Source organism: Anser cygnoides, chromosome 14 (genome assembly GCF_040182565.1).
Source record: "Anser cygnoides isolate HZ-2024a breed goose chromosome 14, Taihu_goose_T2T_genome, whole genome shotgun sequence".
In the NCBI taxonomy this organism is placed as follows: domain Eukaryota; kingdom Metazoa; phylum Chordata; class Aves; order Anseriformes; family Anatidae; genus Anser; species Anser cygnoides.
In genome coordinates, this window is record NC_089886.1 from 1,882,072 (window position 1) to 1,910,015 (window position 27,944).

A 27,944-nucleotide genomic window follows, 5' to 3' on the forward strand; every position below is an offset into this window, starting at 1 on the left:
TCAACTTATGCACCATTTTCAAATTATGCACTCCATTTTAAACTCATCTGCCAAGTGCCTCTTCATCTGTCAAACAGGAATGAAACTGAACCTGCCGGAACTTTGGGATTTCTCTTCTCGAAAGAGCTGACACTATGGCAAAAGTAAGCTTCTCTATATCATTCTGTGGCCTGGTGACATCGGCCAGCTTCCTGCTGCATCCAGAAGTTAAAACACTGAACAATTAGGGGAGAAGATGCAGGGAAAGCAGAGCAAGCCCTGTAGGCTTAAGACATTGGTAGGAAGAGGGTAACACACAAACCCAAAGACTGCAGTCTGTGCAGAGTTTCTGCCTTCTTGCTTCCCAAATGAGCAGTCTGGAGGGCACAGAACTGCACCAAGCCAGTTGCTGCAGCCCGGTTAGCAAGGACAGGATACAGAGTACTGGTAATTCACCTGTTCAACTGCATGAACCGCTGCTGCACCTAGAAAGTAAGGCCCCTAACAGCTTTGACTATACAGGTTCAGGTTCTGTTTATTCAGTCGTTATAAGACAGGACAAAACACAAACAAGTGCCACAAGATAAATGCTTTCACCATACACATCTGTCACAGTATAAAGTAATGCAAGTTCAGGATGGCACAAACGAGACTCCGTGTACGTGTATATTGTACGTATTTAAAGAAACACAGGTAGTGCCAAGGGTGCTTCTACGACCCAAGGAATAATTTCTTGGCAGATTTTCAACATGATTTTTTTTTTCTTTAAGAAATTCACATACGCAATTAACACAAGTTAAGTGAAGTAACAGACCTCACAAAAATCAAACCGTTGGCACTTGAGAATCAAGAACCAGTGGTCTTAAACATATTGTAAATGTTGTTCCTGGTAAATTTTACCATGAGGTCAATGGAGTGGCGTGGATTATTGATAGTATGTGTATGTGCATGTACGTGGAAAGGACAGAACAAGGACAGGAGAATCACTTCCATCATCCAAAATTGCACAGAACATTTAAAAAACAAACAATTTGGACAGAAAATTTCCAACACTCATCAAAAAGGAAGAACTCCAAACTAACAACACCCTCTACACACACAGATGAAACCTTTTGCATCATTTAAAATAAATACAGCCTCGAATCAGGCCACATTCCAGTGTCAGATGTAAACAACTTCATCAGACATATGTAGTTAAAAACCGGCATTGGATTCCAGTGGATTTTGTGAGCAAAGCTTCAATGCTACAAGTATTTTGTGCAAGACTATCCTTTCACTACGCTGAGTTAAAACATTTCAAGTTAGAATTCCTTCTCAAAAATCTTTCTTTGCATCTTTCTGAATCTGTTAACAAATTCAGCACATGTAAAGTCACTTAAGATCACAAAGAGGCACGTTTTCATAACCTTTACTATAATAAATAAGTTTTCTGTCCAGAGACAGAAGTCAAGGAATCAAAACCAATTAGCAGCTTTTTCTAGCTATTTTAAATCCTTGATGGGCATCAGCTCTGGAGAAGGCTCACTGATGAATCCAGGTGCTCTGGTAGCCCTTGAACTCATTTTCAAGTATTGTTCAGCTGAACTACACACTTACTTACAAAGGGTTGACCAGATATTATTGTTCCATGGTACTAATGCATTAATGCGGCTGAAAATCTCATTGAAGGCTACACAGTATTTATGGCCATATAAAATGAGAACGTATGGAACACAGTGCTTAAATTTATAAATAAGGTTAAAATTGCAGGAGGAAGTGTTGCCACTAGCCTGTTCTAGAAGGAATATTAGAAGAAAAGTCCATTTAACTTTCAATCCACCAGGAAGCAGAGAGTTTCATTAAAAAGCTGTGCTCTTAAAAATCTCTGGATTTTCTTCTTCATCCTTTGAATTCCTTGTAGATGCAGGCCTGTATTCTAATCTGGAAAAAAATAAATAAATGAGAGAACAGAAAAAAAGTCTCTGATATCCTGAAACCTACTTGACATTACCGACTCCTGATTTTAACACTCCGTTGACTTAGTTGGACAGGTCCCTTTCTAACAAAGGGTGTGTGCTTATGTATCATCTTTGACTAGAGCCGTGGCAGGAGGCCAAACTCCCAATGCTTTTTTTAGGTTAGCTGAACCAAATTGGAAGAACTCAGCCCTTCGCCAGTACTTAAATGACTTTAAGAACCTAGAAAAGTAAATTATTTTGTAACAGTTTGATATTGCAGAATTACTGAAAACGTACAGACTAAAAATAAAGCTCATTTAACTAAAAAAAGGCAAATCTATAAAGCAAAGCATTCCTCTTGTACTTTTATTCCGCCCTCATAGCAGAATAAAAGATTTGGAGCTTAACGGGGTACATTTTACAATACACACTTGGGAAGAGGGACTAGGCTTGTAGTCAAGCTTTTGCATCTTCAGCAGAACTATTAACTAAATTACCAAAGCCAACTGGGTACCTGACAAAACCTAGGCAAGTCCTTCTCTCTTCTCAGAACCACAGGCTGGTGGAGGCTGGAGGAAGCTCTGGGTCCTTCTGGTCCAACCGCAGCTCAAGCAGGGGCACCTGGTGCTGCTCGCCCAGGAGCATGCATCCAGGCAGCTTCTGAGTATCTCCAGGAACGGAGACTCTTTGGGCAACCCGTGGCAATGGTTTGCCACCCACACAGCACAGGTGTTTCCTGATGTTCCTGTGTTCCAGTTTAGGACAAGAGGCACTGGGCGTATCACTGGGCACCACTGGAAACAGCCCGGCTCCATCCTCTTTCACCCTCCCTTCAGGTATTTATATACCTTGGTAAAACTTCCCTGAGCCTTCTCTTCTCCAGGCTGAACAGTCCCAGCTCTCTCAGCCTTTCCTCACAGGAGTGATGCTTCAGTCCATCTTGGTGGCCCTTCACTGCACTCTCTCCAGTCTGTCTCTCTCTTGTACAGGGAAGCCCCAGACTGGGCACAGAACTCCACGTGGGGCCTACAGAGAGGAAGGATCATCTAATTGCATCTTTGTATGGTTGGACGGTGTCTCTAGATTCCGCCCAGATTACTTGTCCCGGTTTCCACCGTCTGTATACATGTTTTTTGTATTTGTTTTGCCAGGAGCTTTTTGTTCATACATGCAGACTCTTGGCATTTTTACCTGTCTACCCTTGCATTGGGATGGACCAGTCTTGAGCTTGGAGGGGGTGATTCTTGAATATTAACCATCTTCCTTATGCTTCTCTCCAGGGCTTTATCCTCTGAGACTCTTCCAAGTAGATCCCTGAAGAGGCCCTGCTCTCCTGAAGCCCAGGGTTGCAATCTTGCTTTTTGCCCTGCTCCCTCCTCTCAGGATCCTGAGCTTTACCACTTCATGGCCATTGTATCCATGGCTGCCTTCGACCTTTGACTTTCACATCTCCAACGAGTACTTCCTTGTTTGTGAGTACAAGGTCTAACAGATCACCCTTCATTTTTCACTCTACCACTTGGGTCAGAGAGCTGTCATCAATGTCCTCCAGGAGCTTCCTAGATCGCTGACACCCTGCTGTGTCGGTCCTCCAGCAGATGTTGGCACGGCTGATGTCCCTCACGATAAGCAGGGTCTGTGAACATGAGGCTACTTCCAGCTGTCTGTAGAGAATCTCATCCACTTATTCCTTCTTGTTGGGTGGCCTACAGCAGACGCCCGATCCGTCACCCATACTGCTCTGCTCTGTAACGCTTACCCTTAATCTTTATGGCTCATCCATCCTGAGGCAGAGCTCCGTTCCTTCCAGCTGCTCTCACACAGAGGGTGACTCGACCTCCATGTCGTCCCAGTCTGTCCTTCCTAAAGAGCCTGCATCCCTCCACTGCAACACTCCAGTCATGGGAGCCGTCTCACCATGTCTCCGTGACTCCAACAAGACTGTGGCCCTGCAACTGCACACACAACTCTAACTCTTCATGTTTATTCCCCATGCTGTGTGCACTAGTGTACAGGTACCTCAGAGAGGCAGCCCAGCAAGCTGTCTTTTTTTTTCTCCCCCCCCCTCCCTTCCCCATAACAATACCCTGTAGGCATTTCCTTGCTTACATGCAAATGCTGGTGGTTATCCCATTTAAAAGCCTTCTTTCGTTGATTTTCCATTCCCTTTCCTTCATATAATGTCAACTCTGTCCACAAGTCCCTCACAAGGCTGCTGGTAACTGTCTCTCCCATGCTGCTCCTAGTTTAAAGCCCTCTTATCAGGCCAGCCATCCTGCTGGCAAAGACACCTTTGCTCCTCTTAGTGTGGTGGATCCCATCTCTCCCCAGAACACTATTTTGTAGACAATTCTTTGCAACTCTTCAGTCACTGTTATAACTCTTAGAATTCTTTTAAATGCACAGCCAACTTTTAACCAGCAGCTTCTGTGGCATACAGGTACCCTGGTCCTCAATTACTTGTGCTGTGACTCCATTAGTCTCTATAGAACTAGTCTTTCCTACTGCTAGTATGCTTTTTATACAGCAAACCAAGTACTTTAGCAAGGCTCTATACAAGGGAACGTATGCATAGGCATGCACATAAATTTATAGATAAAACAGATGTATTAAAATCAGAAGGATTAAAATCAGAAGGCAACACTTACCCTTTCACCAACAGCATTTGCTCAATTGTGTCAGGAAGAGGCATACCGTAACTTTCTGGCAGAAACAGAGTCAGGATTCCTGATAGCACGGTCAGGCTCCCCATCAGGATGTAAGGCAGGAACCTATCATAGGCACCTAGCAGAATGCAAGAAAAGCAAGCATCAGTTCTAAGTCACTGATACCATTTGTACCTAGGTACAGCTTTCAGTAAACAAAACAAAAACCTCTTGGCCTAGCACTCAAAGCACGTTGTTTTAAACATGCTTGAGGAATTCAAAGACTGGGAAACAGTAGTTATGAGAGCTGTCCCAACAGAATCAATAAGATTGTGAGCATCTCTTCAACAGGCATAAAACACAGATTTCTCTATGTTATAACTGTGTGTTGTTCAGATACGTCCTGAGATCCCATTTTTTAGTTGCAGTTTCACAAGCCACACGGATCTGGAAACCAAGAGAAGTCAGAAAATCCCAGTGACCCACAGAGGTGGGAGGCTGAACTGAGTCAAAAGCACATCTAAAACTAGCACGTGGTTGCCAGCTTAAGAAGAACCCAGGAGATACAAATAAGACTTGGTAGTTGGCGTCCCATTACAATGACGTGGAGAACAAGGGTCCCGGACCTACGGTTTGGACACAAGCACTGGAGTGCTGGGCTGCTGGACAGACTTCTTTGACACACGTGGTGGTGCCTGTGAAGCTGGGGCTGTTCAAGAGTCAGTGCAAGTGAGCAAAACTGATTTGGTTTCAGTTTCTTTTTTAAACCCTGCTACTAGATCTTCCATTGAGATGCAATTCTGTTGTACGCCTTGCATGCAGCACTAGAACAATGATTTCCACCATCACCATCTCCCCAGCACAACCGCAGACTAGTTAACTTACCAAGGTAAACGAAGTAAGGTGAGAGGATGCTGCCAAGTCTGGAGGCCATGGAACTTGCTCCAACTCCCATGTTTCTCACCACCGTTGGGTAAAGCTCAGCCGTGTAAACATAAACCATTGAAAAGGCAGATGTGATCCCAAATTTCCCCAACATCACGAGGAGAATAGATATGGCACGAAACTCTGAAATCAAAATGCAGTAAGAGCTTCTATAAAACTCTGACAATTTATGCTATCTATTAATTCTACTGTGTTTGCATAACTTCTGTCTAATTCCATTATCCAGTGTCATTTTTTTCCTGTACATGTCTACAAGCAACTTTTTTTTTTTTTTAAAAGCTAGGACAAACATGTTGATTTTCCTCTTGAGCATGGGGCTTTCTGCCAGGTTAAAAATAAGTACAACAGAACAAGAGCTGAAACGGTTCTTTCAGATTTCAGAGGCCAGATTGTTGCTATTGCAAACAATGCCATGTATTCCTTTTTAATACAATGAGCAAAGTTAATAATTTGAAACAAGTTATTTTTATTTTGCTGCTCTGGTTTCTCATTAACATTCCCAGCTACCAGTCAGTAATTTAATTCTACAATGCTGGGTTAATTTAATTCTACAATGCTAGGACAGTTAGATTTGAAGATCAAAATAGATCTTATCAGTGTCCAATTAACTGAAAAGGATTAGGAAAAAAAAGAATGCAATTCATGTATTGCCTGTATAAAATAAGCAAGGCAGTTCTTGTTCAATTTTTGTTTATTCTTTGATTTGTAAACAAGTGCTAAGCAACAAGCCCTCTCCCCAATTATATTTAACATCATTACCAGAAAGAGTCCAGAACCCTCAGTCTAACTGGCCTGAAGATGTACATTGTTTAATATCCAATAAATGTTATTTTGCCCTCCTTGCAGTTGCCAGACATTATTTTACCTATCAACTCTAATTTAGTAAAAGCATCTTTGCTTATCAAAAATGCTTCCACAATGACTGTCTTGAACAATGACTGTTCAAACGAGCCCTAAAGAAAGAGTGATTGACAGTTGTTTAGGAAGCAAGTTCTGTAGCCTCCTGTTAACCTCCAGTTAGTCTAGCCCTGGTTTTACACTTGGACTTTACCAGAACACCTTGCCAGGGATGTATGGTAAGGCAAAACTGGACTATGGTGCTGATCTGAACAGATCACAAAGCAGAAGACCCACCTATAAAAATGTATCTGAATTGCTATGTTGTGTCAGCTCCCAGTGCAGCAGCACTGAGAACCAAGCAAGAAGGGCATAGATAGGAACTGAATGTCTATATTTAGTCCCCTCGGGATGCTTTCCCTCCACATCTGCCCAATGCATGGCACTGGACTTCACCTAGCATACATGTTTGAGATCAACCAATGGTTCCATACGTGAAGGCACCAGCTGAATGAAGAGAAGAACGCAGCCTCCCAAGAACAACGCAGCAGCCATTGAATACCGTCGGGGGAGATTTCGAAGCAGCAGCCAGGAAATAATGTAGGCTGGAACTTCAATCACCGCTGAGAGGAAGCAGTTTAAATAGACGTCTCCATGCAAGTTGGGTGTGTCAAGAGAAAGTCCAAAATAACCAACAGAGATTATCATCCTGAAAGAAGCAGAAGAACATGATCAGACAGATTGGTCTTCCTCCTGAGGTTGCCGTGAACCTCTTCCCATCTGCCAATTGTAGAAATCATGCTGGTGGAGAGGGGGTGAGGTTCACGTATGCCTCCTTATTTCAGGTCACCCCTGAGAGATAAGTGATGTTAATTCGTGATCTAACAATATTATTTAGTTCTTATTACGGGTGGTTGTAGCTTTACCATGACAGTCTGAACTACTGAATTCTACAGCTTCTGAGGCCTCGAGTAGCTTCTCATTATGTTTAGAAGGAGACAGGAAGCTCTGGGAGGAGAGAATTGTTTCTGGATCATTACCCTCCCTGCTTTGTGTATTAAGTCAGAGAGGAGGAGTATGGCATCCTGGCAGAGCTAAACAATCAGGGATTTTCTCTGCCATGCCCCACACTGGCTGGACAGCACCCAAGTCGTGTTCGCATGGCTCTGTGCCTGGGTTGGTCAGGATAACAGGACAGAGCTTGGCGGCTGGGCACGCAGCCATCTTAACTGTGTCTCTGCCAAGCTGCAGCTGGTTTCCCTGTGACCAGGGAAACGCACAACTGTCCTTACTGACAAGATCTCCGGTGCCGTGGGAGATGCTGGGAAGGTGGTTATGCTTCAACAACAAGCAACAAGGTAAACGAGGTCATTGGATCAGGATGAGTCCAGGTGCGGGTTAGGCACAGAACACTCAGCACTGCCTTTCCTTCAGCATTCATGTGATAGCAGAACACAGAGAAACCTGACTGCACAGCACGAAGTGGATCACTGACCAAAGATTAGGTCTTTTTCCTCCTCACCTCGCAATGGAAGAACATTCACGGTCCAGTTACTTAAACTAAGTTGCCTAGTGTACCTGAGGGTAAACCCCTCGTTGTGTACAATATGCCAGCTAAAACTATTCTCTTCGAAAGTAGTTATTACATGGTATTTTTCATGATTCTGCACAACACTGGGCTGCTAAGAGTTATTTTTATATCAAATAAACTGCCTATGCTTGCTGGAACTCACTTCCAGTAGCAGTTTGCCTTAGCTTATCACATTGGCAAACCTTGACAGTTATAACTTTTCTAGCAAACTTTTAGGGGGTATTTACATGTTCCAGGGTGATGAGAAGTTAAACTTTCTCCTCCCTGATGCAAAACCAGCAAAGGGATTAATTTAAAAGCTCTCTAATTCCTCGAAACTAACAAAACCCTCAGCCATTTGCTGTTATCTATTATCCTCTTTTATCAAACTTCTTTTATGAGATCTTACAATTCTTAAATCTGAATATACCACGCGTATACTGTGCATTATAAAACACTGTTGTGAGGCAGCATAGGATGCTTTATATTTAATGAAATTAATTAAAAATACGTTAGGTAACTGACATTCAAGGTAAAAAAGAGTTTTAAAATGGCCCAAACCAACTAAATAGTTTTCTACAAGATTTGCAAGAGCACGTAGGCTATGCAACTGACTTGGACAATATCTGACTCTTTTGTGCAATCATAAAACTTCGTTCAGTACCTGGTAAAACAGCCCTTCCTCATGTGAAACGAAGAACCTATGTAACCAGAATTTTGTTGCTTCAGCCAGCAGGTCATTGTTTCTTGAGCTAACGAGTTTTGCCCATTCCTCCTCAGAACACCTCAGTGTTCAAAGAGCAGTTTCTTACTGTTTTGCTGCCTTTGTGCTTACGTACTCCCAGACCACATTCTTGCTTACCACAGAATCACTGACATAATTGTGATAGTCAGAATATTTCGGGTTTTCATTAGATCCAAAATGGTGTATGTCTGTTGTTTCTGGGAATCCACATCCTGCAGCTGGAAACAAACAAACAAAAGCATGGAACGTTAACATCACGCAAGCAGAATTATTGTGAGAACAGGTCCACTGCCTGACTTATACACCACTATTTGAGAGCATGTGGGTCCATTTCAGTAAGCTGCAGAGCTGAAACAGGTGCCTCACTTCTAACCAAATGGGTATATAGCCATAAGAGCCAAGTATCTGTGAAAGCAGTTGCTCCTTCCTAATTTAAAATCATTTAAAATTTAGGCTGAAATTAGTCATCATTTTCTCTGCCTGAGGCTCCATAAAGCAGCTGCTTGTTGTTACTTTAATACTTGAATTATAAAGCAACAACATTTATAATTTATATGCCACTACTGGCATCACTCTTGCATCCAGTTTTGAGCTCAACACCTTCAGCATCATGCAAGTCAACTGCACCCAGACAAGAGGAGAGAAACAAGGATGAGACATTTGAAAAACATGATCAAGTCTGAAAGAACACAGCTTATTTAGCCTAAGGGCCAGAAGACTGAGGGAGTCTTAAAAGAGCAAGAATGGTTTTCAAAGACCAGCAAAAAAGTGATAAACTGTCTACCCCTACCACAGAGGAGGCAAGAAATAAGATTAAACTGCAGCAGGATAAATTTAGTAAATGACTCCTCATGCTGGACCTAACAGTAATGTATTTAAATTGAGACAAACTGCTGAGGAGCTGAAGAGTCCCATCATTATTTATCCTGGTTTTGAAATCGCCTTGTAAGAATACAAGCAAAAAGACAACGCATCACTTCTCCCTTCCCCATGAAATTTTTCAGCTCTTCAAGATAAAACCATTTCCATGTAAACAGTGCAAAGACATTCTTCCATGAAGCACGCTAACAAGTTTTGTGCTTGATACAATTACACAAGAGGAAAGATTTTTTTTTTAATTTAGAACTTTAATTTAGACGTCTAAACAATGAGTAACAGGGGAGAGATATTTTAAAATATGTAAAAGGTGATATGAGAGCACAACTTGCATTGATTAAAACAACAAATTCTGATAAAGCAACACTATACGGCTGAAGAACAACTGTTTTTTCTACATGTGATAATTTATCATCACAAAAGATGGTATATTTTCAGGGTTTGTCAAAGTACTTGCTTAATTTTATTTTATTTTTTTAAATGGTCTCACAGCAAGAATGTGAGCAAGACTTTGGTCTGACAATCTTCTAGATTCTTATGTTAGGTGATTTTATATCTATCTGAATCTGCAAGCCTACTAACTATTAGAAACCTACCCAAGAAAGAAACAAGCATCCACCTTACCAGCTCAAAATTATAAAATGAAAAAAAAAAAAAAACTATCGCTGAAATATTTTTAATTCTGACACTTGTTGAAATGCAAGCTGTCAAGACAGCTCACAACATTTAAGCAACAACTTCTCTCTTCACAACTAGAAGAATCACTCTTACCTGATAGACCGCTACTACGTGCAAGCACAAAAAATTATATACAAAGATTACTTCCTCCTGTGATTTTCCAAGACTCGAGAAAGTCAAATTACACTTAAAAATGTTTAAAGACTGAATGTCTTTGGTTAGCACCGCATACTCCATAGTGTGTGCAAATGATTACAGATAAAAGGAAGTAAGATTGTAGCCTCAAAATAGTGCACTCGCTACTTCAAGCTTTTCTCAACTCTCTCTCTGCCTGGTCTAATTTAACACCCAGTACTCTGTACTAGTTCAGCTTGCAACATTTTTTCCCCTAAATCATCAGGCCTTCCAGTAGAAGAGCTGGATACATTCCAGGACACAACACACAATGAGGAGACAAAAGCAACCACTAGTTCAACTTAATTCCTCATCAGCATCTCCTCCATATTCAGGTAGGTGATCTTTTGGCAAGTTAATTGCTGGAGACTGATTTGGAGCCCTTAAGGTCTTGTCCCTCGATACAAAATATAAATTATTTCCTCCGTATCTTGTAAACCATCTTGTATCTGAGCTAATGCCAACAAGAAGTTTATGCAACTTCTGCATCAGGTCAAAATTATTTCCGAGCGCTATTCTGCTCTGAAGATCTGGAGGATAAAACAGTAGCCTGCTGCTCGTGCACTCCAAACGTCAGTGTATTTGCCTTTGGAAATCTTCGTTTTTTTATTCTATTAAAAGCACGAAGTTCTATTAAAGGCTTAACGTTTGACCGTTTCCCTTCTTCCTGAGCACAAGGCTCCCACCGCACAGGCTGCGGGCAGCTTTACAGCTCGGCCCTTTCTCATCCACCACATGACCCTCCTGAAGTGCTCTCCAGTTTTGCCACTCTTGGTTGCCAAGAAACCAACAAACAGGAAACAAAAAAAAGGGAGGAAAAAACAAACAAACCACAAAACAAAACCAGGAACACTGCAAAATTTAAACAGTCGATGAGAAACAGGGCCCAGCCTTTTAGCAGCTGTGTAAGCAGACAATACAATCCCCTAACGCAACAGCACAAGAAGCTACAGCAAGGGCAGGGAGAGCAAAGTGATGGGCTGTAAGTAAAACTATCACCCAAACATTTTCATTCCCCTCGTATTGGATAATCCAACCAACCGGGCTCTATTTATGCTCTGCAGACTGTTTGGGGATAGTCCCCTCCTGGACCCTAACTGTTTTGAAACCTCGGAGCCCGAACGCTGCGGGTGCTGCACCGGATTGAGGAACACTTCAGACAGGAGCCCCGGGCGCTGCTCCATCCAGACTGCTCATTCCAACTGTATGGGGCCCCACAGCGAGCCCAGATTTCTGAGAATCGTGCTGCAATGTAAACATGTTTCCTAAAAACTGGGGGGAAGATGCCAGCCTTCTGCTCTACAGCTCTTCAGCAAGCAAATGAGAGAACAGGGTAAACAGGCCACTGAGGAAGAACAGCTTTGCACAGATCTTGTCACAGCATTACTTTTACTTTAAAAAAAAATGGACAGAAGTTCTGCAGTTAAACAATTAATCTAGCTCATTTGCCTTTTAAACAGCACTTGAACAGCACTTCTGAAAGTTGATGTGCTTTGGTTTAATCTCTTTGGCCATAAATAAGCACTGTGTAAATATGCAGTGCAGCCCTCCCTGCTGCGGCAGCCAGCAGCTCCCCCTTGTCCAGTGTTCCCCAGGATCACCATTTCCTGGTCTTGCCCCTCCCTTCTGCTGCTTCTTCATCCAGCCCCATTCAGAGATAGGGAACAGATTAATTTTTCTTCTTACGAATGGGAGATGGAGGCATTCCAGACGCAGTGACCTTAAGCCAGTGTTGGAGTCAGAGCTCGTTTTCTGTTCTCTTGCCACAGTGCTGGCAGGGGGTAAGTTTTTATCCCTACAGCATGAGAAAGAATGTGGGCGGGAGGAAAAAAAAAAAAAAAAAAGGGTGTTCTAATGAAAGTCCAGTGAAAGAGCCATCAACAGACGTCCACGCTTTCCTGGCATTCTCAGTCTGTTCCAGGGAGACCAGGATGGCTCTCCTACTATCTACAAATCAGTCTAGATAAACAGGTTTGCCTGTACCTCAGCCACCTTCCAGCCAAATTAAGCTTTTTCAATCTCAATAGCAACACATTTGAGTTTAATGGCTAACCATTTTGCTCAGCCTGGTTGAGAGGCCTTGTAAAGTGAAGTGAATATACAAAGGTAGTGACAATCAAATTTCCTATCAACAGCTACACGATGTCTAGTGTCAATAAGAACACAATTGAGCAACCATGCCCAGACAGACTCTAGAGATCTACACATTCCCCTGGATTATGCAAACGATTTGTCTGTCTGATGTGTGAATGAACGCGGAGCTGATTACACAGCTTAAGGTCACCAACTGCTCAGACAAAGGGGAGATAACTAGAGGAAACAAGAACAGCTTTGCAGAAATGGAGTAGTTAGCAGTATATCTTTTCTTCCTCATCCACTCTAAAGAGGTTCAACTTTTGATCTCCTCAATATGGAGTGAAAATTGAACTAGAAGAACAGTAATCCAGTACCACTGGCCAGGATCAGTTTTATATTAGACTCTAAGCAAGCATAAAATCTGTTCAGAGCATAATTACTATCTACAGCCAATCACTAGGAAACATATTTCTGTCCAAAGAGGTCTGTGTCTAGAGGAAAACAAAGGCTAAGAGACTAGGAGATTAAGTGTTCTCTGTTGGGTCCCAAGACATACTCCTCAACATGGCCAGGTCCCAGAGGCTTGAAAGATCAGAATCAAGTCATTTGTCAGCTGCGTGGGCTAAGAAAGCCCACCAAACTCCGAGTCACTGGGATAAACTAGACTCCCTGCTAATTTGCTGACTTCATATGGGATATAGTCAGATAACAAAACAATAGGTAAATCAAATGCATTACCTCCCCTCAAAACTATGGCTTAAATCGAAAAGACAGCTGTTAACTGGATCAAAAAAATGTTTGCATTAGAATGTTGCATGGGATTGGGACAGCAAGGGCTTTGCAAATCTTAAAGAAGCACGGAAAGGGTATTATGCTTTAAGGCGTTTCAAGAAAAGGATGAACTTCTACCCATTTGAGAAATACATAATACACTGCAGGCATAACTCAATTCATGTGTTTGGAAATTAACTGCTTTCCGTAATCATTAATAGGTCTAGCAAACAACTTGACTGCTAAATGAATCTTACCTCACTAGGATCAAGTATTACATCTGGGGGTGTAATACCATTAATTTTTGCAGCCTTTCGGAGTATGTCTTCTGCCTCTTGAAATCGTCCCTGAGAGATTAGCCACCGTGGAGATTCTGGAATGACCCTGTAAGAAATGTTCATAATAATGTGTCAGCATTTCCACAGAATGCACTGCTGCAGAGACCAACACATATTGTTCCAGGCACAAAGAGCTCAAAACTTTCCATACCTTGCAGAACTTAGAGCAAAGACAATAGAAATCAGATTTACAAGAGCAGACTAGCAGGCTGAACAAGAACAGATTAAAATGAGTTCATGGATTTTAAAAAAATACTAAGGAGCTGAAGCATGATTCAGAAAAGAAAGGAAGAGCAACTAAAACCTTCCAAGTATGGGGAAAATGGTTTAATTAAAGAAATTCAGAAATGCGAACACATAAGCAGCATTCTGTACATTAAGAGGTATATGCTTAGTGACTAACGCCTATAAAATCAGTTCTTGACTTGCCCGTTTGTGACACTGTTTACAGAAAGTGGAATCTGCATGAGTCATTCAGCTTCATAAGAGAAGCTAGATGGAATCAGACACACTGTGTAAGTGAAGAAACACCACCACCATGTGGACTACTTAAACCTTACATGTCACATCACAAAGGTAGTATTTCACCAACCGTGGATGAAAATATTGAAGTCTCACAGGTTTTACAGCTCGTCATATCTGTATCACCATACCATTGCCCAGCTTCCCAAAATAACTGTTTTTCTTGCTGCTCTTAGCCCAGGCCTACTCCTAAAGTTCACTGATTTTGGCTGATGCAGGAGGACGAGTTTTTGCCCTTTTTTCCCCTCCCTCCTTTCAATATGGAATCACTTCATTTTCTAGAAGCCTACAGAAAATGAAGACTATTTTTTTCAGACATGAGTCAGAGATCAATGCTGCAGACTTGTGGCTAATAGACTGGGTACAGTAAAAGGCTACAGCCGCTTTTCACCTGCCCACTCCTGAATTTCATTGGTAAAGGCTGGCTGGCATCAGGATCTTAAAAATCTGCTGGCAAAGCCTTCTACAGACTAATGTCTTGCAGCTTCTTTCTACTCACCACCAGAGTGGGATGCAGAGCAGCCCAGGTAAAGTAAGCGCCAGCAGCAGCATCCGCCAGTCTCTGATGAAGTAAGCAAACAGTGGCAGCAACATGTAGCCAAATGCGTAAAATATGCAAACACCTAGCGTGCAGAATAGCACACGGATTGATTTGCCAAGAATTTCTGTGCCTGTTCAAAACAAAAGAATGAAGATTAGTGTTTTAACTTAATAGCAACCAGATATCTTACAAAAATACCTTAATAACTGGCTTTGAAATATACTACACTGGGTAGTTACAGCATATACACCTTTGCCTTCCAATATTTGAGGCACTCCAGATCTGTTTCATGTCATGATCCTGCATAAACGCAAGTAGTTACAAGTACAAAAGGAAGAGAATCAGGCTATAACTGTATTTCTTTATGTAGAAAGAAATACAGAAGTGTTAGCTACATGTTCTTAGAATCTCCCATTTTACTTGAGGAGCTAAAACCACCAGATATACTACAAAACAATTTTCTACATTTTTCCTAAATTAGGTTCTGACCTGTATTACCTTCTGAAATTCTCTTTTCTCTTGCAGCTGAAAAACTGAAATCTTTAGGAGTACACGTATGGTACATAAAAAGGGCCAGGCTACTGGCAGTAGAACTAAATGCACAAACAGAGCGTCAATGCTTTCCTTTAAGAACACCTTGGGACCTGCAAATCAAGAGACTTCTAAAGAGATCATCTTTGCCATTTCTGCAGAAATCAAAGAAGATTACATGAACTGCAGCAGAGTGCACGCGTTGATGTTAGCTAAACACTGTTTTCACAGCTGTGCTGGCCTTTTCTAGCCCAAAAGGAATTTCTTGCCAACATCTGGTACTCTGGACAGTGATTAGTATTACTTCCAGTGACTTCATTTTATTTTTTTTGAAATCTCAGATTCATAAGGTAATTCACATTCCCATCTGATCAAATATGACCTTAGTTAAACTGAAAGCAAATGAAGTAAGAATCATTATGCCTTTTAATTTTTACCACAGGATGTTTTAGGGAAACAGCGCTTTCTTTTACAAATTTGTACATCAAATACACATTTAGGTCCCATAAAGGACAACACAAATCCCTGAAAAATGGCATCTTACACATCTTATCTCTCCAACTAGAAGACAGATTTTGTTTCAAACAACCAATTTCTGGTTTTTGCCTTTTTAGTAAGGTAAGCCACAGAATTAATTTAGATTGCACTTCTATCAACTGGAAACTTCCAAAGAGAGCATGAGTTATCCGTGCGTGGTGAGAACACAATCTTAATAACAGTGTTGCCTGGCAAACCAAGCCAACACTAAGCCAGTATATAAAGGAGCAGGGAAGTGCATAGGACTAAAGACTGCATACTGTGCCCAGCAGGGCTTTCATACCGAGAACAAACGCTGCCACGTAGTTAGATATCTGTCCCATGCCGACCAGCAAAAAGAGCACTGAAAACATCTCCCAGCTGGTAGAGAAGACCTGTATGAAGCTGAAGCCAGTCTGCATTGCCATAGTTGCAAACAGCACATTCTTCCTGCCAAACCTTCCATGGATTTAAAGGAAAACAAAAAACAAAAACATCATTATACAACAGCATGAAATACACCTTCAGAAAGAGAAAGATACTATTACTCATTTGTATATCTGGGGAGATACAAGACATCTGCAAAAAAAAGCAAAGTTTGGGAAATATAACACATGCATAACTATCCTAAATACATTAAGAAATCCACTGGCCAAGAAAAAAAATAATATTCCTATGGCCACAAGAGAAGTCATCTTGAGGTATGTGCTGGAACGCTATTCCTTCCTTTGGGACAGGATGAGTAGGAAGACAAATCACCAGGAGCAAAATTATTTAAAATGCAAGAGCAGTAATAGATGCTGCTCCTCTGAGCAGCACAGATCAGCATGTTACAAAAAGAAAATGTCTGAAAGAGGTAAAACTCAGGTTTGTTAGATGCTACTGTCAGTAAGTGGTAAAAAAAAAAAAGCAACCTAATTTAAGGGATCTTAGCAGTTCTCTTGATGGACTGAGGCACTATGTATGAGGGAAAAGAAAACGGAATGGATGCTACCAAACCGGGAGCATGGGGATTACGTTTCCAACGAACAGAAACTCTACAAGTAAATTGACAAATCAGAGGACCACATATTGTTCCCTGGGAATCAGTGCAACTGATGTACTGCACAGCAGATCTCAGGGTCAAAACCAGGAAAAAAAAAATAACACAGAAAAAACCCACCATCTGCACCACAGACATTTACGGCAGCTCCCATTCTTTAAAGTTTGCTGGAGCACAGCCGAGCAGCAGTCGTGCTTTCCAGCTTCCACATACACAGCTCGCTGGACTCAGACGTTGCGTCTGAAGAAGTGAAGCTCTAAGTGTTGATAAACAGAATTTTAAATTTGACCTCAGAACGAGGAAAACAAGCCTCAGAAATCTCCCTGAACACAGTCCAAAGTAATTAGAAGAGAACATTATGGATTTTTCCGTATGAACCTTTTCTCCTGCATCTGTTTTCTGGCATAAAAACAGTTTGCTGCAGAAGTGATGTCTCTGAAAAAAATAATCAGGTAAAGGTAACATCCGCTAACAATCCTTGTAATGTTCTGGTCTAAGGTAAGACATTTACTCCACACACCGAGCGCACTCGGATGGGACAGTCACAGAATTAAGACGTGTTAGTAGTCGCAGAGAGACACTCAGAGCAAACTTCACATACAAGAACTGCTTGCAAAACAGTATCAAGGAGCCAGCGATTTTGGTGTATATACTTTACTTGTCTGAGAGTTGTCCCGATATGAAAGATCCGAGCAGGACACCCACAAAAAACAAGGAGGTACTCAGGGGTCCCTTCCAGTCGTTGTCACACACGAGATTCCACTGCAAGGAGAGAGAACATGAAAGGCTTCCAGTGAACAGGAATCCCCCCCTCTCCTTCCACGTACGGCTAAGCCCAGATGAAAATGCGCCCTTTGAAAAGAAAGCCTCCACAAAAGAAACGAGCAGCCAACCTACGGAACAGATCTAGCTCTATAAAAACGTGAGTTTTGGGCATGATCACTCATACACATATATGCGACTAACAGTTTCCTCGTGCACTCGACTCAGCTTGCCTTCAAAGGCCCTGCAGCCCCTCGAGCAGCTTTTTGAGAACAGACTCGAAGCTTTAGTTTCCTGCTTACGGTAAAGCCTTCTGTTAAAAACTTATGTTTCTAATTTATGAGGAATTGAACTATACAAACTGAAGCATAGGAAAAAATGCCTCCTCCTCTATTATATTTTAATACGGTTTCGAGAGAGACTGGAGATTCACTGCTCGCTGGGGACCTAATTGCAGATTGCGGCTCGTTAGGCAGCACGGGTCTGCAGCAGACACCTGCAAAATCCACCATGGTCAGGTTCTTCGGGAAAGCGTCAACTGCAATCTTTAGAATACGAATTGAAATATACACCAAGCAAACTGAGATTTCCAAAATGAAAACAAATCTTGGCAAAAAGAGGAAGAAATAAAAAGATACCTATTAAATGAAGCCTGCAATAGCTTGCGATCGCTTCCCACTTGTCTCATGTTTCTGAAACAGCATTCGTGTTATTTTTGTATCACTGTCAACAGCTATTACTGAAAGAGTCTATAATTTTGTTTGGGTTATTGGGGAAAAAAAAGTGTGTAAATATTAAAAGAAAGGACGAAAACAGCAGGGCTCCCTCCTCGCCCCTTACCTCACTGCTGTGCTACGGCCGGAGCAGCTCAGCGGGAGGCTGAGCGCAGGCATGGGATCTGGAGGCACCCAGCACTCCTGATGTGCGGCCAAGCCCTGCCAGCCTCTGTTATTCAAACACCTCCCCCAGGGGCCCTCTTTCAGCGTTTTAGCGATGGAAATTTTTAGTTTCCAATTCGCACTAAAGACGAAAATATTTACAGGTCAGTTTGCAGGTCAAGACGAAAATATTTACGCTGAGCACAAAACTAACCCCCCTCAGCCCCAGCTTACAAACAATCCAGTACCGGGCGTTTCACTCGTGGGGTTTTTTGTTTCTTTGTTTTTAAAATCTGTACTGGAGCAGCGCTCAAAGCTTTGATCTGCCCCGTAGGAAACCCAGGCTGCCGGGCTCCCAGACCAGCAAGCTGTCTGCAAAGGGCCTGCCACACACCAGACACCGCCAGCGCCTGAGTTTGCTTGCCAGCCATATGTTGAATGCCCACAGGAAACAGCTTTTTCCTTCCCTCTTTTGGAGGGATATCTTTCATGCCTCCTTGTCTCCTTACCATTAAGCCTCTGACTGCAGGAATCTCACAAATCCTCAGTTCTTCATAGCTCACCAGACCATAGCGTACGTTTTAGGGCTGGGTAATCACTGCAAATCACTGAATGGACAAGGCAGTCTGTCCCTTCGAGATCCCCAGGGCAAAACCCAACCGAACCACCCCTTGTTTCATGGAATAGCATCTAGTTTTGAATTACAACAGGAAGTTTTCCTAGAGAATTATCCTCCTTCATAAAGACTTACTCTCACCTGTGTTTGTGCAACTTAAGCTGCCAACCATTAGACCGTCTTAATTATAATCTGTAGAGATGAAGTCTTATTTGTTCAAGGTCACGGGAGCAAACACAACACACCTTTTCCCAATTTGTAACTGTATTCAAGGCATTTCTTAACCTCTCCTTTGATAGATCTGACCGTGGTTTTCTTTGTCTTCTATCAGACTTCATGGTCCTCAACCTCACTCTTGCACTTATTCCCAAAGCCCTTCCAGTTTCACAATGCCTTCTGAAGCACAGGCTCTAGCACTCAAAACAGAGGTCCAAGAAGCCCTACCACCATCATCAGCTAGGCATCATTACTGAATTTCCTTTCAGCATCACGATTTTCTAATATGCCACCAAATTTACACCATCCTTGTAAGGGATTTCACTTACTGGGACCGAAGGGAGCAGCATGAAGCCATGATGGGGGCAGCCCAGGCTGGCTGCTACAAGAAGGTTCCTCACCAACGAAGTGGTTGGGCACTGGGACAGGCTCCCAGGGCAGTGGTCACGGCACCGACGTGCTGGAGTTCCAGAGCGTTTGGGCAAAGCTCTCAGACACACGGTCTGATTTTGGGGTGGTCCTGTGCGGAGCCAGGAGGTGGACTTGATGACCTGTGTGGGCCCCTTCCAACTCAGATGTTCTCTGATTCTATAGTTACCAATGTCATGTAGACTAAAACCCATAATTAACGTATTTATGATTAAATCTGTATTTATTCACCAAATGCTTCATTCCTTGTAGACTAAAGAAAGTTTGAGCGACTCTCTGATGACTGTTCACAGAGCCTAATCCAGCCAAGAAGCTTTGGCAGAGCAAATCTAGGCCATTGGAAATATGCAGCAAGTGATCATTATCAAATTTATACAGAAGAGAGGTTCCTGTGGTTACTGTGTCTTCACATGACATTTATTAGGAAATCAAACACCGCTCCCAGCAGGCATCCTGCAGTAGCAGACTCGCCTACCCACAAAGAATCCCCTTTCCACCAGCCACAGCAACCAGACATCCTTTTCAGGAACAGAACTGAAGTCGAACTAGCCAAACAGTCAGCCCGGTGATTTATAGCGTATCATTACTAAATAAGTCATTATTTCCCCGCTGATCACTCCGTGCCTGTGAATTAGCCGTCTCCTTCCACCCGTCCTCCGCTCTGTACTTTGGCACCCAGGTTGCACAACACTTGGCTTTCCAGACACTGGCATGTTTGTGCCCGGTAACAAACATTTTCTTATGACCGCTGAGGCAGAGACATTGCTTGGAAAAGTTCATGGTTATAAAATGCCACGCTGCCCTGCCAGAAGCTTCTTGCGTCGGCAGGTGGAAACATACTGGTCCTTAGAACGCTGCTCTGATTACCAGCTTGTTTTTCTGCGTCTCTATTAACACAATTTTAGGAGCTGTTACGCCAAAGAGCACTTGAACCAGGCACCAAAGCAAACTTCAATATTAAGTTTCCAAGGGAAAACTACCTTGGTTGTGCAATACCGCTTATTTATAGCCATGAACTCCACGTGCACAACCACTGAAAGAGACGCTAAGGTCTGTTACCTCTCGTCCCTGCTGGTAAAGGTAGGCTGAAGAGCTTGGCTTTTCAACGCCTCACCAAACAGATCTGTTTGTCTGTGATGGTGGCACCGATCTCCCAGAGCCACTCTGCAAGCACGCCCTCCCCTGAGCTGCACATTGCCCAAGAAGTCACTGAAGCATCACTGCTAGGAGGCCAGCACCGCTCGGAGCAAGCATCCCGAGTAGTTACTGATTGAATCCTGCTGCTGGCAGAGCTGTGTGAGCACAGTACGCTGTGACCCAGTGCTCTAGAATCATGTGCTAGTTTCATTTCTCTGTCTTCGAGTGAGCCTGCTAGATAGCACGGCCTTTGTCCCAGTAAATAAGATAAGGTTAACCTCAGCAAGGTATTGTGGCTCCAAACAGAAGAAAACCCCATTTCAGCCCTGCTTCAAACAGCACCTACTGACACCGCAAAGCGCCAGGCTCCTGAACACTGGTACCCAACGCTCGTGCCGTGACACAGAACTTTCTCACCGCCTTTTTTTTTTTTAAAATAACTTTGGAAGAGGTCATCCTCTGGTGCAGTTTAAGCCTATCTCCTTACCCAAGCAGCCTGCAGGTCCTTTGGCTGGGGTGTAACTTCTTCCTGAAATGTTTGTCAGGTCAGGGCCATCCTTCATCTGCAGCCTCACGCCCAGCAGCAGTAACTGCTTGCACGTTGGGATCTACAGCAATCACAATGAAATTCAGACCACTCCAAGATGAAATTTGATCTTTTTAAAGCTGAATATTGTTGTACAGTCTTCTGCAAAGTGAAAAATAAAGGTACCAAACTAAAACTGCCAGGCAAGTTTAGGCAGATGCCACAAGTCCAGCTGATGATGTTGCCACATCCCAAGCAAAAAGCGTACTTCTAAATTCTCTCGGCACTGCAAAACCTCCAGGAGGCAGACTACTATTTTTATTTATTTTTTTCCTGCACGCAGGCTCTGCATCCATTGTGCTAGCAGAGTACCACGTGCCCTGAAAGGAGAGCTGGCCTTTGATGAATTACGAGCACTGAATCCCGCACTGGCTCTTATCCACACACTGATGCAGACCCCTTATCCCACATAACTTCCACTGCAATTTTCTTTTCCAACCTGGTCTAACAGGAACTAACAAAGCTCTAACTGCTAATGACAAGGTGCCAATCATATTTAAGCATAAAATTTGCCCAGTATTGTAACGCACTAGAACATAGAAACTGCAAGCCTAATTATAGGGAAGCTCTACAAAGCATCGGAAGTTCTTGCGATGCAGCATCACAGCAAGCAAATGCATACTGCCACCAAATGCATGCTGCTTCCAAACACATTTGGAAAGTTACAGAAGTAATTGAGGTCAACAGTATAATTTGGGACCACAGTGGAAAAAAGAGCACGTTTCTCGATGTAAAGAGAACTGTTCCACTGCAGGAGCACCTGTACTTTCCTGATACCAGTCCTAGAACCCTACACAAAGAAGGACTACAGCAAATACTAAAAACTTCGAAAGCCTTACACAGATACACCTGTTATATACGGAAAAGCCTTACAGGAAGAGGAATTTTCACAGCTACAGCGCATCGTGTCCTCTTAATCCTCTCTCTGCCTTTTAATTTAAAAAAAGAAAAGAAAAACAACACTTCTGTTGCTGAGAAGAGCACGCGTGATTGAAAAAAGAAGTGGGACAGTCTCGTGTGCTAATATTTGCTTTTTAAAAATCAACATGTTAGCAAGAATTCTTGAAGCTAATCCAACATAGCATGCTCTCTCCTACCAGTTGCTTCTCTCTATAAATCAAGGCAGGTTCTTAAAAAAATAAAAATAAACAAATCCCAGTCTCACAACCGAGCACTTACAACCACTGATGCAGAATCTGGTCTTGTTTATACTCATATAAATATTCTCCACTTAGTTGAGAGCTATGGGCATTATTAAACACCCTTTCCTCTGAAAATGCATTTGTATATTCCAAATACTTAGAGGTTCTAGACATTCTATCACAGATTTTAATCTCTAAACAGAAGTTTGCATCTACAAAATACTCCTTATGCTCAATTTCTCCCCTTGTAATTCTTTTTGAGTTTTATAGAGGTAAACTGAGAAACAAGCTGATTTTTAATCCAAAATTAAAGACAAAATAGGAACATTACCCCATAATTAATTCCCTACGGTACCTCTACATTAGCTTTGTTTCAATTTTAATTATATGAACTACAAGTCTATCATACTGTAAAAACACTAACCCTGTAAAAACATTCTGAGGCTAGAAATGTTTATGAGTACAATTCTGAAGAGTCCTGCGTTACGTGCTTCTTAAATTAGACCATGAAAACCTCAGCATTTTTAAAGTACATTTATCAGCCATTCATTTTCACTTCTGAGCTGAAAACTATACATTTTTCTTTCTTCCGATGACTATTAATACTAAGATTTTGCACCTACTAATCAGTTAAAGTCTCAGCTTTTTAGTTAGTGCTTAGCTCTGACACTCACAGCTGTGCCAGCTCACAGCTATCAATAGTAACTTCAGCCAGAAGAATATTCAGATGTTACCCTACAGCAAAAAAAGGGTCCTTCTACTGCTTTTAGCAGATGAAAAATAACGGAAGTCCTGATGTGACTTCTTGTCTCTGAGGCCACTGCACTAACACGATTGAAGACGTCAGCCAGAGCCGAACCTGGACGACATGGGCTTGATTTATGCTTCAGCTGCTGGCTCCCCTATTAGAAAAGCTTGTGGAAATCAAAGTTTCTATCACAAGCCTGTGCTTCTATTTTGGGTAACACAGCCCTCCTTGTCTCCCAGCAAAAAGGGAACATCAGAACCTCGTCACACAGCTGTACTACAGGGCCCATTTGTGTCACTCCAGCTGTCACCACCGCAGCCTCCCCTTGTTTCCTGCAGGTCTGGAGCAGCTTCAGGGCACGGGTCTGACGGCCACCTCGGTGTAAAGGTAACGGAACACTCAGGGCCCTAAGATCTGCATGGGAACTTTCTCTATACGTTCTTACAGGACCCAGAGCTCCAGCAGTACACCAGGCCTCAGGGTGCTTTAGTAATTCCCAGAGTAAGCATCCTTCCTCTGAAAAAAAAAATGAAACGTGTTAAGACTGCAAGAGGCATAAAACATGCAACTCTGGAGTACAAAAGGATGCTTGCATTGACCTGATTTCAATTTGATAAACAATCATGCTTCTATAATTAAAAAAATGAAGATGTGTACACAAAACTCTGCATCTTTTTAAGTTTCAGTCTGTAGGAATCACTCCCATACTTCAGTATGTAAGAATACGCCCAAACTATAATGTTTTAGTTGCTGTGTCATCTAACATATCCTCATTATATCATTTCATTCTAGTCTACTAGTGCTCAAATTCACTGCTCGGTTCTGTTCCCAGTTATTCAATATAGACCCCAACCAGACACTAAGCTTTCATAGACATGACTGGAAGTTAGCCTTTTCCCTTAATTACCCCAGTTTATATATCTTTCAGTCCCATATGTAAACTTTTATTGTGACTACATTCTTTTTTTTAATGGGACTTAGGGAGGAATAAGAATGACACAGATGGTCACTCTGACTAAAGAAAAACTTCTCATATCCCTCAAGCCACAGTATCTCAAGAAGTAAAAGATGAATAGGGATTTTGTTCCTGGTTGAATACTCCAGACTAGCTAATGGCATTCTGCTGTTAGTCTGCTTGAAAGAAAGAAAGTTCCCCCTCAACTGAAGAGGGGACTGAACGTGTTAAGTCTTCCTTCAAAAGCAGAAATGTAACTGAGGGCTTTCTCTAGAGTCACGAGAGATTTGTGCAAAAACCTTTTGTAAAAAAAATTCCCCCTTCCCCCTCCCACTGTCAGCTACAGAAATCTGGGACAAAGGTCCTCATGATTATTCAACAAGTTAGAGATATGCAACTAAAGGCAGGATTAGTGAATCATAAAAGCAGCAGCACCAAGCCAACAAATTAAACAAGTTTAATGTTGAAAACCTGCAAGTATGTGAAAGGCCACAGCTCTTGCAAAACTGGCTCAGAAACATTAATATTAAAGAGAAAAAATACTGCCTCGGTGCACGATGCCTGGGCAGCCAAACATCACCTCCCCCAGACGCAGAACATCTGCCAAACTGTACAGCCACCGGGCGAGAGCTGCTGCAGAGCCTCACCGAAATGTTAGCAGCTTCTGTTCCCTACAGATCGTGAAGCTGCTGGAGGGTACTCTGAGAGTTCGGATGTTGTAACTCGCACCCAAAGCTCAGTGAAGAAGCTGGAGGGACACAAAGTGCTGGCAAAATACGCCTCAGCCAGGCCAACCCCTCTATTAGGGCACTCAGGACAAAGCCAGTATGTTCGCCTGTAAATTGCCTAACTCTAGAAAACGCCACCTGCCTCATGCTGTCTTAAGAGTGCCTCAGCTTTTCACAACCGTACATTTCACTAATGACCAGGATCTACAAATCCAGAGCAGTTTTCCTCTTCATGAAAAAAGTAGTTCTTCAGTAATAGGTGAGGCGATGCCTTGTGCCAGCTGTCAAACGCCACCCGAGCCCCAAGGACCGTGCACGCTCAAGGGAAGTTTTCAACAATTCAAGTTTTGCCCTGTCCTTGCTTCCCCGTGCTAATGTGGTCTCCCTTCCCTGTGCTCCCTTCCTCACCCAGCTTCTCCTCCTGAGGCAGGCTTCTGCGCTCAGATCAGCTCGTGGTCATTAAGCACTCGAACATCCATCATCACCGTCCTCGCAAAGCAAGGAATATAGGCCTCTGAGCGGAAAATACAGCTACAGTTCTGTAAAACTTGTTCCCAGCTACAAAGAGGAAATTGGACCGTACAAACGGTTTACAAGCCTTCTGAAAAAAAAACTATCTACATTTTGAAATTCAAGTATTTCCTTGCATCCTAAGTCAGCCAGTGCCTGCGTGTCTCAGTACAGCTTTCCTCTGAAACAAGGACAATCAGCACAGCCTCACCTAGCTCTGTGCCCTGCCTGGGGATGCGGCTGGCGGGACACACCTGGGCCGGTCAGGATCCGGCCCGTTCCCGGCAGGTGAGCAGGGACGCGAGGGCAGCGGGCAGGTGCGGCGCTGGCACACGGCAAAGTTCAGGTCCTCTCGGACACAGCATCAAAACAGCACCTTGCTGCGTCCCACTGTTGTGCCCTGCACAACTCAGGATGACTTGTACTGCCTTATTTTTTTAAAAAAGGGAAAAAAAAAAAAAAAAAAAGGTTGATGTCATGAGTTCGAAGAGACATCTTTGAACCACCAAGCCCATTGTTGCTGGGTTGACCTGTCCTCCCCACGGTATGCATGCTGATATCGGATGAAAATAACCAAGCAGTCGATGCACACACACTACACCGGTTAAGACACGGCATCGGGAGGCTACTTGTGCAACTGGCAGCTGACAGAACAGACCAGCTTAGGCGTCCCACCGCGCCGGGAGCCCCCGGAGGAGCCGTCCCCTTGCCCCCGGCCCCCCCGGCGGCGCACCTCGGTGACGATGGTGGAGCGGTAGACGTCTCGGCTGTACTCCCAGCCGTCCAGGCACGGCTCCTGCTCCAGCTCCCCCAGCTGCACGTCGGAGCCGGGCCGCAGCCCCAGCGCCGAGAAGTTGGCGAGCGCGGCCAGGCGGTAGCGGCGGCAGCGGCTCGGCTCCTCCCGGCCGCCGCGCAGCTCCAGCGGGATGCTGGCGTTCAGCCACTCGCCGCTCAGGTTGGCGCCGCGGGGCACGGCGCACCGGTGCGCGGGGGTGCCGGCCAAGAAGACGATGGAGAGGCCGTTGAAGCCGTTGGGGACGATGCTGGCGCTGAGCAGGAAGAAGACGAGGCGCTGGAAGCGGCCCCACTCGCCCAGGAAGGCGGACACCTCCTCGTAGTCCCGCATGGCGCCGCCGAGCTGCGGCCGCCGCTGCTACCCGCGGCCCCGTCTGGCGCGGGCAGGAAGCGGCCGGCCCCGGCCCCCGCCGAACGCCGAGCCATGGGCCGGGCCTCGCCGCCGGGGGTGGGGTTTGCAGGCGGAGGGCCCGCAGGTGGGGCCGGGCCGGGTCGGGCCTCGGCGGCAGCGCCCGGCCTCCCTCAGCCCGGCCCAGCCCGGTGCGGCCCGGCGGAGGCCGGCCGGCAGCCCCCGGCACGCCGAGCGTGCGGCCGGCAGGGAGGCGCGGCGGGGGCTTGGCCGCTGAGGCGGAAGGACGCGCGCCCGGCTCGTCGCCGCCGCCGCCTCAGAGGCGTAGGGCCGCCCGTTCCAACCCACACGTGTATCAGAGAGTATAATAAAACACACATATAATACAAGAGCATCCATTAAATGCAAAATCCTCACTCCTGTTTTGGTTTCACACTGATGGGCAGCCGCCGCTCGGCTCCCTCGCTCCCCCTCCTCAAAGGGAGATGGGGAGAAAACACAACGGAAAAGGGTTCAAGGGTCGAGGTTGCTCAACCGATTACTGTTATGGGTAAAACAGACACAGGGCAGGGAGAGTAGTGTCATTTATTGCCTATTGCTAACAGACGAGAGCAGTGAGAACTAAAGACAAACTAAAAGCACCTTCCCCTGTCCATCTTCTTCTACCTCTTCCCTTCGAGCAGCCCAGGGGAACAGGGAATGGTGGCTGTGGTCAGTCCGTAACACTTCCTGGCTCCTCACACAGAGGCCACCCTCTTGCACTGTGCTTGGCCTCTGTTCTGCGCCTGGCATCTGGGCCTGCATGTTTTGGGCAAGCCGAAATGTTGCCATGATCAAGGTCAGGTTCCTTGCGGGGAGCTGGAAAGGAGCTTTTACAGGTCTCCACGAGGAGCCTGGCCCAGGCCCATCTCGGTGGCACGTACCAAACAGAACCAGCCCCATGTTTCCTTGCTAAGGCCTTGCTTTGGGTCCTTCCCCACATGCGAGCCTTCACTGATTGTTTTGTTCTTCGTACAATCAAAGAAAGAAAGTTGATAAGTAATGGCCAAAAAATCATAGCTCATTACCTATTGGCATTGTCAGGATGACAGGAAGATTCTGTCTGCTATGGAGTTCTGTTAGGAAGCCACACGATTCACACTTCTAACTGGCATTTTTTTTTGGTTGACATTTTCTCAGTTGGAGGTTGACACCTCCAATTGATAAAAGCCAAATGTATACCACATACAGCATTCTTGAGTGTGTGTATTGAAAAAGAGCTTTCTTTCCATTTTGGAATCACAGTCATGAAAAATCTCAAGTGTGGGAAAATGTGGCAAATGAAAGGGGCTAAATAGAAGCTAAACCTCAAAATCATCTTTGAGGATTTA

General features: G+C 44.0%; 1 protein-coding gene across 3 annotated transcripts; it reads right to left on the minus strand.

Moving 5' to 3' along the window:
• Positions 1–496: 496 nt before the first annotated feature.
• LOC106032756 (organic cation/carnitine transporter 2-like) lies at positions 497–26,769 on the minus strand. 3 transcript variants are annotated; one of them, XR_007160720.2, is made up of 11 exons: positions 26,164–26,769; positions 17,382–17,485; positions 15,986–16,140; positions 14,593–14,764; positions 13,491–13,617; positions 8,776–8,876; positions 6,838–7,052; positions 5,447–5,629; positions 4,565–4,700; positions 3,676–3,871; positions 497–1,899 (listed from the first exon to the last, which is right to left on the minus strand). XR_007160720.2 is itself a non-coding variant. In XM_048057110.2 (10 exons), the coding sequence occupies exons 1-10, from the start codon at positions 26,554–26,556 to the stop codon at positions 1,818–1,820; spliced, it is 1,668 nt and encodes a 555-aa protein (XP_047913067.2). In that variant the 5' UTR covers positions 26,557–26,764; the 3' UTR covers positions 497–1,817. The 3 variants fall into 3 exon arrangements, 1 of the variants encoding a protein (XP_047913067.2); XR_007160719.2 differs by having other exon boundaries at positions 2,431–3,871; XM_048057110.2 differs by lacking the exon at positions 3,676–3,871 and having other exon boundaries at positions 26,164–26,764.
• Between the last annotated feature and the right edge of the window lie 1,175 nt (positions 26,770–27,944).